The sequence below is a fragment of the Erinaceus europaeus genome, chromosome 3 (assembly GCF_950295315.1).
Source record: "Erinaceus europaeus chromosome 3, mEriEur2.1, whole genome shotgun sequence".
Classification (NCBI taxonomy): domain Eukaryota; kingdom Metazoa; phylum Chordata; class Mammalia; order Eulipotyphla; family Erinaceidae; genus Erinaceus; species Erinaceus europaeus.
Window position 1 is genome coordinate 19,726,695 of NC_080164.1, and position 13,106 is coordinate 19,739,800.

At 50.9% G+C, this 13,106-nt stretch overlaps 1 protein-coding gene across 1 annotated transcript in view; it reads right to left on the minus strand.

The window, feature by feature from the left end:
- ALK (ALK receptor tyrosine kinase) overlaps positions 1–13,106 on the minus strand; it is a 739,964-nt gene that overhangs the window by 42,715 nt on the left and 684,143 nt on the right. Inside the window, exon 9 of the mRNA XM_060188423.1 lies at positions 12,148–12,317. Within this exon, the coding sequence (XP_060044406.1) occupies positions 12,148–12,317 (170 nt within the window). The remainder of the gene's footprint in view (positions 1–12,147; positions 12,318–13,106) is intronic.

Sequence of the window (13,106 nt, forward strand, 5' to 3'; positions counted from 1 at the left end):
AAAGAGGGAGGGAGGAAGGAAGGAGGGGAGAGAGAGAGAGAGAGAGAATATACCTCAGTGCTGGCATACACAGTGCTGTTTATAATTTCTTTTGAGAGAGAGGAAGAGAGAGGGAGAAAGGAAGAGAGAGAGGGAGAGGAAGAGAGAGAGAGAGAGACAGAGAGAGAGACACACACACAGAGAGAGAATATGCTGTCTGGCATACACAGTGCTGGGAGTGTCTCAGTCACACACCCTTTGTGCTCTGTTCCACCAGCAAGCTCCCTCCTGCCCCTCCCCCCTGCCCCTTGCCCCCTGGCCTCAGAACTTCCAAGCCTGCTCTAGAGCAACCAGCCAGAACTCCCCACCCCTCACTTGCTGAGTCCGGAGCTGGGGCCTGCAGCCAGAACCCCTGCAACTGGGAGGAGTCTAGGATTGCTTTCTGGTGTGCATGTCTGGAGCGGTGGGGAGGCTGCTATGAGCTGTGAGGTCTTGGGTGAAGGACCTGCTCAGCACTAGTGGGGGCTGGAAGCCCACCTTCCTGACCCTGAGCTGGGGGCCCAGGTTGGCTGCTGACATCAGTGCTGAGCAGTGTGGGGGAGCAGACCACCCCAGTTGGTCTTTCCAGGGACTTGGCCCCTTCTTCCCATGGAGACACTGGCTCTTCAGAGCTCTCAGCCAGCACTGGCCTCTTAGCATGGACGGCCCGCTGCCAGCCAGGCTGGACTGGTTTCTAAAAAGAAGTTTCTCCAGCGTTCTGCCCTGTGAGGCAGCAGCAGCTGCTGTTTCAAAGCGCTTGATTGACACTGGGAATTGCACATATTTTAAGTTGGGAACACTCACCACAATCAGGCAAGACTCAGTCAGATGTGGGATCAGATAGAAACAGGCCACACTGCCAACCTTTCTCCAACCTTCTCCATGCTCAGCTCAGGGATGGGACAGGGAGGGGACAAGGTGGGCACAACTAGGGGTGTGGAGAAGAGGCAGCAAGGGTGCAGGAGTGGGGCTGAGGGGACCAGAAGCCATGCAAGTCTGAGGGAAAGTTCTAGCATGTCCTGGGGGAGTGTTGGGGGTCTGAAAGAAGGTTCTAGTGGTCCAGGAGTGGATAAAGCATTGGACTTTTTTTTTTTTTAAAGTATTTTTATTTATTTATTTATTCCCTTTTGTTGCCCTTGTTGTTTTATTATAGTTATTCTTGTTGTCATCTTTGTTGGATAGGACAGAGAGAAATGGAGAGAGGAAGGGAAGACAGAGAGGGGGAGAGAAAGACAGACACCTGCAGACCTGCTTCACCGCCTGTGAAGCGACTCCCCTGCAGGTGGGGAGCTGGGGGCTTGAACCGGGATCCTTATGCTAGTCCTTGCGCTTTGCGCCACGTGCGCTTAACCCACTGTGCTACCACCTGACTACCAGCATTGGACTTTCAAGCATGAGGTCCTGAGTTCAATCCCTGGCAGTACAAGTACTAGAGTGATGTTGTCTAATTCTTTATCTCTCCTCCTATCTTTCTCATAAATAAATACAATCTTAAAAAAAAGAAGGTTGTATTATTATATAGAAAACTGAGAAAAGTTATGCATGTACAAACTACTGTATTTACTGGCTACTGTAAAATATTAATCTCCCAATAAAGGAAAAATGTTAAAATAAACAAATAAAATTAAAAAGGAAGGTTCTAGAATATAGCAGGGGGGGCACCCTGAGTCTCAGAGAAGGCTCTGGAATGCACCAGGGAGAGTGTCTGGGTCTCAGAGAAGGCTCTGGAATGCACCAGGGAGAGTGTCTGGGTCTCAGAGAAGGCTCTGGAATGCACCAGGGAGAGTGTTTGGGTCTCTGAGAAGGCTCTGGGGGTATGCTAAGGGAGTGCTCTGTGTCTGAAGGAAGGTTCTAAAATATACAAAGGTGGCTTCTCAGGGTCTGTGGTCAAGCAGGTTCTGTGCCCGGACTAATACACAGGCTACTCTGCCCTGTGTCCCACGGCTCACACAGGGAGTCCCCTCAACTGCTCTCACCCTCCGGCCTCTTTGGGTTTCTCTAGAGGAGATACTTGGGGTTGCTGGGTTGTTGTGCTTCTCTTTCTCTTAAATTACTTAATTTATTGGATAGAGACAAGGAGAAATAGAAAGGGAAGTGGTAGACAGGAAGAAAAAGAGATCACCACTTGTGAAGGTTCCTCCCTGCAGGTGGGGACCAGAGGCTTGAACCAGAGCACCTGTACTCTGTAACACATGCTCTCAACTAGGTGCACCACTGCCAGGCCCCTCTCTCTCCCTCCCTCACCTCCCCCTTTCTCCAGGATGGTGGCTTGTTTAAGTCAGACTTGGCTCAAGGCTCGAATCTGGCTGGGCATAAAAAGGGCAGCTCCTGCCCTGCCCAGCTTTCCTGAGAGGTCCAGGGCAGGGTGTGTGTGGGTGTGTGTCTGGGTCATAGGCCAGGCTGAGCAGGTGACTAGGGAGCAGGGTCTCAGCGGGCAGCCCTGAGCCTGGGAGAGGCTGAGGCTGGGCACAGTCTGGAAAAATGGCATCTGCTAATGGCCTCTGAACACTGAGCCTCAAGCCTGCTGCCACCCAGCCGCCTTGGGATGACAAAGCTAATTAAGCACAATAAGGGTCTTAAGTAGCTGACAGGAAACTATTCATCTGAGTATGGGCTGGGCCAGGCCTTGGAGAGGAGAACGGCATCTGGGCACAGGATACCATGGCCTTCTCTGCTGAGTGGCTGGAGGGTGTGCTCTGTCCCTCTTAGCCAGGTGGCCACTGTCAAGGAGGGGCCACTCCAGAGTCTCACTATGTGGCTGACGTGCTGGGCAGGCCACACGCTTTTAAAAAGGAATGTCACATGTACTCTGTGAGAGGGACAGAGAAAACCTGCAGATCTGTCACCTGCAAAACTGACTTCAGTTACAAGGGTGGAGGGCAGAGGGCACAGGACAGAGGACAGAGGGCAAAGGAGGGCATCCAGGGCTGACCTTGGCTGGGATCATCAGTGCTAGGACTGAGCACCAGCCTCCTGACTTGGAGTTCTGGGTCCTGTGCTTGCTTAAAGGGGGTGGGGGAAGGGGCTGGTTCCTCATGATCAGCAGCAGCTGGTGGGACCCATCCCCCATGCTCCTCTGGGTATAACCCCTGACTTGACTTCCTCCTTGGACATAGTGACCCCAAAAGCAGGGAGGGAGGACAGTCACCAAGGAGCAGCCCCAGGGCTGCAGGGTAGTGAGTCATTTGCGGAGCATATGGCTGGGGGGGTGTTGGGGGAGCACCAGGGAGACCCCAGACTTCAGGCAGGGGAGAAGTTCTTCTCCCACAAGTCTGTGTGGATTTTCAGCCTCTGTGTCCACGTCTTTAGTCCTCCCTGGCCTTAGGCATGGAGCCTGGCTCAGCAGAGAAGATGCCTGTTCTGCAAAAACACCTGCCCCTCTGGCTCCAATGTGCCCAGTGCCCAGAGCACAGAGAAGTGATGCACTTTCTCCAGAAAGGGGGGAGACAAACAGTGAGAGACAGAGAAAGAAACAGGCAGAGACGCAAAGAGAGGCAGAGAAGTGGGCACGGGGGGCATCACCACTTCTAGTCAGTGCTGACTAGACCCGAGGGGGTTGTGAAGACAGGATCATTTCTGGAGGTGGCAGTCTGAGAAGAGAGACAGGAAGAAACGGCAGTGGCTATGGCTCGTCAGGTCCCACAGGGAGGCAAGCAGAGCCAGGATGGGAACTGAAGCTGCTCCCTTCTCAAGTTCATTTCCCTCTTTCTTCCCTCACTCCCTCCTTTCTTTTTCTCCCTCCCTCCTGCCCTCCCTTCCTTCCTCCCTCCCTCCCTCCCTCCCTCCCTCCCTCCCTTCCTTCCTTCCTTCCTTCTTTCCTTCCTTCCCTCCTCTTTCCCATCTCTCCCAGTACCATCCAGATTCATGACCTCATTTAGTCTCATGTACTGGTAACAATGTTGCAGGAACACAAGCCTTTTGCAGCCATGTGTGGTGTGTGGGCATTGGTGGCAGGGGGAGGAGGGGAATGAGGGTCGTCCAGAGCTAAGGAAGACCTGCATCCATTCTTCAGAAGCACTGGGGAGTCTGCTCCAGCTTTCTCTGGACACAGAGACATTGCTCCATGGTGCCCCTGTTGGGTTGGCAGGGACTTGGGGGGCTGATATGGGGCCAGAGATATCTGTACTCTTGAGGGAGAGAAGACCCAAGAGAGGGGTGGTGGTTTGCTCTCTTCTCTCTAGACTAGGAGATCTTTAATGAGGGTGAGTTAGCAGCCTCTCTGCCTGTGGAGGAGGGGCTGTATACTTATGGGATGCCAAGGAAGTCACTAAAACTTGCTGGGCACCATCTGGGTTAAAAAAATCCATGCTAGAGAAAGTCTTCCTTCAGCATGAACGATTTTAGTTCATTGCTCCTGTATTACATCTTAATTTTACTAGGGATTGGAAATTCTTCAGGCAATATTATGAGTCTCGTTCTCTCCACCTCTGAGCAAAAATGAAGATGATTTGAGTTCACACCGTGAGTCAGGGAGGGACCATATCTGCAGCTGGGAAGATGGAGACACACAGGCCATGGACACTGACTTTGAGGGACCTGGACAGACTTATAACTACACCATCCACTAGATTGCTAAAGCCGTTTCCCTATCCTGCTAGAGCACAGCCAGAAGCTGTACAGCATGGAGATGTACGGAGCCTTGGTCTGGAAAGAGAGGAAGCCAGGGAACATTTGGAAGAACTATTGGAAGAACTAAGTGCCTGAGAGTATGGACAGAGATGCTCAGGGCTGGGTGTGGTGGGAGGCGGCAGGTGTGTGTGGGGAGAGGGGACTGGCCAGGCTTCTGGACTCTCAGTGTGGGTCTCCGGGGGAGATAGAGAGTCATCTGCATGGGGGCCTGGGTGGAAGCTGTGGACATGTGTGAGGTTGGTTCCTGGAGCACAGCACATGAAGAACTGGATTTTTCATTGCAAAAGAAAGGAAAGCTGGTGGGTGACTTCAAGTCAAAAGGACCCACTCTAGTGGAGGACAGGACTGGGCTTTCAGTGGTGACATTAGTGTAAGATCTCTACTGATGCAGACCTGAAGCTTAGACAGTGTTATGTGTGACGTTCTGCCGATTAAAATCATACAAAGCAAGAAGTGTGTCTTGCTTTGCTTCCGCTAACAGCAACTCAGTGAAGCCCAGATTCCAGACTTCATGTATGGACATGGGCTCTATCTGCAGAAGCATTAAGAGGCAGGAGCTGTGGCTTTTTCCAGGAAGTCTTGAGCAGATCCGAGCATCATGTCATGCTACTTGGAACGACTACTTCTGCAGCCAGGCTCACAGACTGCATCTGTGTCACAGCTCTGCAATCCTGACTGTAAAAACGTAGCAATCAAGAGCAAAGGCATATCTCAAACGTCACAGTAAATCAGCGTTAGAAACAGGATTGAAAGCTCAGAATTGCTAATCTGCCCCCTGCTCCAGGGATCTGGGATGTTTTCTGGGAAGGAAGCTGGCCAGATCCTCCCTGGAGTTATGACTGCCTGACTGGTGAGTTCTGACGCCCAGCTGCACATGGCACTGAGAGCCCTGCCTCACCTCCTCTTCTTGGGGATGGGGTGGGGTGTGCAGGCCCAGAGCTATCCTGGGCCAATGGGCCCTCTTGGAAAGCAGCAGAGCCCAGCCTTCTCTCCCTCAGCCCCACTCCTCCTCCTGAGCTCCCATTGGAGACTCAGATATTTTTCACAGGTGGCCCCATGAACACACCTAACAGTCTCTTCTGGGGCTGGTCTTCAGACCCCCAGCTCATCTCTGGTTCAAAGTTCAGGGTCTAAAACTCTTGGCTTGCACTCTGCTTCAAGGAGACCGCTCAGGAATCTTCAACACAACCACACGGGTCCCTTCTTTCCTTCTTTTCTTCTTTCCTTTATCTCTTTCTTCCCTTCCTTCCTTCCTTCCTTCCTTCTTTCTTTCTAGAACAAGAGTCTCTTGCATGTAGGATTTTCCCACTCCTCTACTCATTTTTCCTTCTTTAAATTCATAGAGAGAGAAGGAGGAAGAGATACCTCAGCATGGGAACTGTCCCTGGTGCCATGGCACCTTGTGGTGCTGGGTCATGTGCACAGCAAGGCAATGCTCTACTTGGTGAGCTATCTTATGACCGCTCATTGGTTCCTCTTGTCTCAGCCTTTGCTCTCCTTTAAAAGGTCCTTGCTCCCTCCTCTGTCTTCCTACGAGTTTGAGGTCTACCTTCTGGCTAGCAGCAAAGGCTGTGTTTGACATGAGGGCCCTGGCTCTCTGGGACATGGAGGTCACTGAGCCAAAGCCTGGTCATGCATTCCTGAGCCCTGCACCATACTGCATAGCTCTGTGACCCCACAGAGCATAGTCCATACACCAGATGAGAGGATGGGCCACTCCTTTCATGCTTCTTTCATGCTTGTTTGTGACAGTGTAATGGCTACTAAGACTTTGCCTGTGTCTGAGGCCCACAAGACTCCTGGGTCTGATATTATATCAGACCAGTTCCCTCCAGGGGTAGCTGGTCATCATCACAATCTTTTGGGGGAGCCTTTAACTCACATGTCTTCTTGGACCCAAGATGTACTCCACCGAGTCAGCATTTCTGTGCTAGGGCCCAGGACTCTGATTTTGAAGAGAAAGAGCCTCCCTGGTGCTTGTAGAGAGCAGTCAGCTTTGTGAACTGTTGTCCCCTTCTGTCCTCCTTGCTTTAAGCCTTTTGAAAAATATTTTCCCTATTCCTGGCTTATTATTTAAAAGCAGAAAATGAAGTGAGAAAAACTCTGGGGTGATTTCTGTCAGAAAGTCAGGCTTAGCACACTAGTTCATGCTGGTGGATCATCACACTGGGGCTCTGAGTACCCTCTTTTATAAACACAACAAGGAAGCCAGGAGCCCCCTTGTAAGCATGGCTTTTGGGGTTGGGATGTGTCTTTGGGGCTCTCTGGACCTCTACCCTTATGGACACTCATTACTTCTTTAACAGATGGGAACAAGTAACACAAATATCCCAGCAATGACATTCTTGTCACAGAAGGAGGTGGCACATAGGGAGAGTGCTGTGATTGGCAGCACTCCACAGAAATTAGGAATTCTGCAGTGGGGAAACAAAAATAGGCTAGGAGGAAAATCTTGTCTCTACAGACTTAATGGCCCAAGTTCATGAAGACTTAACCAGCCTCATTTGAAAGATGCATTTGTGATACACACCAGTTGTCACCTAGGACTATGGCGGCAAAGGGAACAAAAGACCAATGTGTGCTCAAAGGGAGCTTTCCCGCCTGTCAGATTATGTAGACAGTGTTCTACTCAAAGTCTTCCCAGTGACAAAGTAGAGGATGGCACCCGTGACTAGTTGCTGATATGTGGGGCCTGGCTTGACCACTGCTCTCCCCAGACCCATCTGTGAAGAGTGGGAATCAGTTGGCCCTTCTGCTCAGTAAATGTGACAAAGCAGAAGGTAGATGGGACCACTTGGGGTGTGGCCCTGCAAAAGACTGACAGCGGACGGACAGAACCTGCCTTCCTTCTACTCTGAGGAAACGTGAAATGCATTCTAGCTGGGGTGTGGCAACTGAAAGGTGGGAGGAGTTGCTGCTGGAAAGAACTCATTAGCCAGGGTGGGTGCAAAGTAATGATGGGACTTTGAAACCCACAGTGAATTGGCACTGTCCTTCCCAATTCCCTGGAGAGCACACATCTCTATTGCAGGGACAGGGTCACTGCTCAAAGCATCCTGGGCATTGCGCTTGGAGCCTTTCTTCATGACACCTTCTGGTATGCTGTACTGATCACAGCACTTCAGTGATGGTGGATTAAGGCATTATTTCTACCACCTTGCGCATTTGGAAATGGGCAGAAGAAACAGTCTGCAGATCAATGTCTCATTGTTGTCACTGTTGTTGTCCACCTGCCACATACTCTTGAGCCTTTGCTCTGTGGTGGGAGTGCTGGAATAAATAAAGCTCTCTGGTCTCAAGTCATGAGCCCCTTGGGGCTTAAAATAGACTTCCTAGCATCTTCAAACATGAAGACCTCAAATCTCATCTGCCATATTCTTACCTTTAGGTTCCTGATTATTAAGTAATTTGTTCTGCTTTATATTTCAGTGTTTTTCAGCCACTAAGTTTCAGATGCTACTGACTTCCCTGGACAGATGCCAACCTGACTTCCCTGGACAGATGACCTCACCAATGTGTCCGGTAACCCCACCTCTCCAGAGCCATGCCCCACTAGGGGAAGACAGAAACAAGCTGGGGGTATGGGTCAACCTGTCAATGCCCATGTCCAGTGGAGAAGCAATTACAGAAGCCAGACCTCCCACTTTTTGCACCCCATAGCAATATTTGGCCCATACTCCCAGAGGGATAAAGAATAGGGAACCTTCCAATGGAGGCGAGGGTATATGGAACTCTGGTGGTGGAATTTTGTGGAATTGTACTCCTCTTATCTCACAATTTTGTTGATCATTATTAAATCACTAATTGAAAAAAAAGCTCTCTGATCTCAAGATCTCCAGATCTCCCAGCTCCAGGTCTCCCTGCTCCCAAGGACCAGGAGATATAATTGAGATCAAAATCTGCTTTGTTAACTGGTTCTGGCAGGACATCGGGCAGAGACAGACAGCACAGATACTAGGCAAGTCTCTGAAGAGTCCCTTGTCACACTGGTGATGAGTGTTGTCTGGGTTCGTCTGATGGGATACAGGTGTTTCTTTGATATACAGGATGCTTTGTGGTAACATTTGCAATGTTTTGATTTTTATCTGTTTTGTTGGATGCAGGATGAGCAGAGGAGGAATGTTAGCTGAATGCAACAAATGAAATTCTCAGTTGATTCAGCTGAAATTTGGAATGTGTGAAATTTCTGAATGTGTCAACCCACATTTACTGGGTACATGAAGTGTCAGGCATGGTTCTTGATGTGCAGAAAAGAGTGGCACAGAAGACAGGTCTTGTTGATGTGTGTGATTAATTATTTTAAAGATATAGTAAAGAGTAAACAAATCATTGTAGGTATTTTTTTTCTCAAGGGTCATGAGAATATATTGTAGGCACAATAGATAATCTGGGGGCTTGGGGAGACATGTTCAAACAGCAAAAGAAGAGGAAGAATGGCATAAAGGTGGGGTGAGGAGATAGTTGGCTGGCCCTTGAGTTATCAAGGCAGTAGGACAACGGCTCCAGGTGGCTTCAGTGATGCCCTGAACTGCGGCCAGCGCTATGGTGTGGAGCTCCTCAGGACTAACCTGCAAGTCCTCATAAAGTTTCTTCAGAAGCTTTGCGGTGTGTGGAGGTTGGGGAAACTAGGGACAGAGGATTTTCCAACAGTTTAAGGAAGTTTAATGAAGTCACCACAGTTAGGGCGCTGTCCACCACGCAGGTGCTGAAGAGCCTGAGGGAGCTTCATGGGGTGTGGGAGGCAGTACAGGTGCAAGGGGGCAGCACCTTCCCAGGGTCCGGAGGGTGGAGGCTGGTCTTTATTTACTTTCATCTATTTAATTGTACTTTTTAAAAAAATCTACCTTCCTCCTCCTCCTTTCCCCAATTTCTGGCCATCTGGGCTGATTCTCTGGAAGGAAAAGGAAGAATGTTCCTCTCACTCTTCCAGTTCCTTGGTGAACTTTCTCACCAAGGAACCTACACAGCACTGATGGCAACTTATTCACAAGGGTGGCCCTCCCACTCTTAGAGTTGGATGCCATCATGGCCTCTTCCAGGGCATTAGGTGGGGAAGACTGCTATTAGTCTGTTTACTAATAGAAGTTATTACTGACTAAACATTTACCATGAAGCAGCTTGGCCAGTGAGCACTGACAGTTCAGTGCCCATCCCTGAGAGCTAGGCTTTGAGTGCCTTCTGCAAAATGGCTTGCTCTGAAAGATCAGTGGTTGTGAACTGTGCTACTGATTCAACACCAGCAACCAAGGGATGAGGATGGAGGACATGGGAAGTACAATCCATGCTTCCCATACACACATTCATCCCACACTTAGGCTACTTGCTCTCACACTAACGCTGTGAAAGGAGGTGTGCTGTCTTCACAGGCTCAGAGAGGGCCAGTAGCCAGTGGGGGCCACACAGCAAGTCAGGTGGCCAAGGTTATCCTTAAACTTGTGACTCTCTGGTTTCAGAGCCCATGCTTTTCCACCCCTGTGCTTCTTTAATGCCTTGGGACAGTCCTGTATGTTGTCAAGTTGGACTCTGGTGGCCAAGCACCTCCTGCTCCTGCATCCTCCCTGGACTTTGTGTTTATATCTCAAAGCTGGGGGCAGCCCCTCCCTCACCAGAGCACTCAGTGCTGTCCAGTCTCATCCCCGTGAATGTTCTGGAACTGCTTGCTTCCTAGGCCACAAGGGGGCCATCCAGACAAGCTGGCCTCTGACTGAGGCCCCACTGGATAGCTTGATCTCAGTGTCTGTGGGGAATACGCCAGTCTAGTAAATAGTGTTTGCTGGGGAGGAGCAGAGGTGTGTGAACAGAGTCCACATCGTACTTGCTTTAAGCCCCCTGGAGTGGCCATGAAAGAGAGGAGCCTTGCTGGATTCAGGAGGAAAAAAAAGGACCCCTTGATTCATCTGAATTAACTTCACAACTCTCATGAGGGAGGGCTCTGGCCTCATCTCCTGGTCTCTGTCCCCTGAATGCTGTCCCTGTGGTCCCCAAGGACAGATGACACAGTGTGTGGGGTGGGGTGTCTGCATTGCTCCTTCCTCCACTTTAATGAAACCCATTTATCCTGGGGCACTGAGCCTGGGGACAGCCAGGGGCTTTTCTCTTTGCCCCCCCCACATCTGAAGGCATGGGAAGTGGGTGTTGTGGGCACAGGGGCTTCTTCTGAGGACAGTGCAGCTCACATTAGGAGCACTTTTAAGCAGCAGGCTCTGTGAAGTTTGGGAGAAGGATCTGAGGCCTGGCTTTTCAGTCACAGAGCTGTCTGCCAGCTGTAACCACCCCCTACCTTGCCTTGAACTCTCATTTCCTCGAGCTGGGTCCACTGGAAGGCAGTCTGAATATACTCCAGGAGGTGAATGCAGAGGTGCTATACCTGTTCTGGAGGGCTGACAACCAGCCTATAAAAATGGCTTTCCTGGGGCTGAAAGATGGCTCAGTGGGTAGAGTGCACACCTTGCTGTGTGCCAGGGTTTTGGTTTGATCCCCAGCGACACATGGGAGCACCATGGACAGAACCAAGAGGACACAGTGAATGGTAGGGCTGTGCTGTGGCATCTCTCCTTCTCCTTTCTCTAAGTAAAAGAATAATACAAAGATGCCCCCTGCCCATTCATCTATCTGTCCCCTTATAGCCTGAGGTCTGGGACAGATCAGTACCAGCCACTGAGGTTCCATGTGACACAGCTTAGTGTCACGTGAGCCGCTGGGCTGGGCATCTTCATGGAGTACAGCTGGTTCCAGCCACCTGCAGATGGCAGACTGGTGCCATCCAGGGGAGAAGAGTGGCAGCTGAACTCAGGGACCACTGTTCCCTGTCAGAGACACAGGGACTTAAGAACCTCCCAGCCCAACCCTGTCACCGTTTAAAGATGGGGACACTGAGAGGTTGAAGCTCACAAGGGTCATTGGTGACGGGACCCAAGAAGGAGCCAGGGGCCTGGCAGAAGGACTTGCCGTCCACCTTCACACCCTCTGCCAGGACTCAACTGAGCAGAGCTGGACTTGGGGCCCCCTGGGTGCCCGTCCTCACCCTGATGCTAACTTCCTGGAATCTCACCAGCTCAGTTCCGTTTCTTCCCTTGGGGAAGGGCAGGTGTGGGGAGCATGAGAAGGCCTGTCCCACCATCACCACAGCCTTTGTTGTTGTCAGTAAATAAACATAACAGCAGGAAGGAAAGGGGGGGGTGAGAGGAAAACTGCATGCACATGGGGCCTGGTAACGATGTGGGAGTGAGAGGGCTGGTTGGATCTCATCTCATCTTATGGTGGTGGGAGGCAGGTGCTCAGGGCAGGCTGGAGAAGCAGGTGCTAGCACTGAAACCTCCTGGAGGAACTCGGCGCTCCCCATGGGTCTGGGGAAAGTGTTGTGTGTGGGGGCGTGCGTGTGCGCGTGCATGTGTGTGTACATTCTGATGTGGTTCTTGGCTGGAAGGAACGGGGGGGAGAGATACCCTCCTTGCATTTCAGCTAGAGGGGAAAGGAGAGGTGGGGAGGGGTGAGGCCCACCTGTCAGCCACCTCGAGGAGGGGCAGCACGGTCCACTGCCACAGGCTCAGGCCCTCGTCAGTGGTGACCTGCCAAAGCAGCCTGCTCTGCTCCTTTCCGGTCTTGTTGTCCACCAGCTCCAGAGACAGGTTTCCCCGCAGGGCTCCACGGATGAGCCAGGACATGCGGAGCTGCAGGGGCGAGAAGAGCCAGAGGGAACCTCAGACCCTTCCTGGAAGCCCACAGGCCTGTGCTGGAAGGCCCACCCACCACGGGCAGCCCAGGGAGGACAGCCGGGGCACCTGCTGTCTCCTCACGCTCCTGGCCTCCTTCCATTAAGGTTTGAGGTACTGAGCAGGGGCAGCTGGAGCTTTGCTCAGGTTGGTAGTGTCACCCCAAAGTCCACAAGATCCTGCCTGTGACATGAGAGCTCACGTTCAGCAGCGTATTAAACAAGATTCTTAAAGATGGTAAGGGCCTTGTTTTCACTCTGTGACCTTGGGATAATGACCTTATAATCTGGCTTCTTTTGGTGATTTTGATTCCTTCCCCAGAGATGCTAATACTCTTATCAGCATGGTTATACCAGTTCACGAGGAGCTAACTGGAGGCCCTATGGCTTGGTACTGGAGGCCACAGGTAGGCCACACATTGGCCACATACTGGTTGTCTTTCAGAGCATGTCCACTGTGACAAAAACATTCTGCAGTGTTAGGCTTTCACTTTGTCTTTATTGAAAGTCCCAATGGCACCGTCCCTTTGACACTTGGAAGGGAGCTATAGGTGATTTTTTCTAAAGAAAGTTTAAGTACAGTCGTGCCCATGAGCAGCTTATGCTATAAACAAGGTCTCTGGTCTTTGTGTTTAAAATAACAGAACTTGTATGTTTGATAGAAACAATCTATGAACAACACTTAAAACTCTGGACAACTGCAACATATCATGGCCCCAAACATTCCTGTTCAGATCTTGTAATAAAA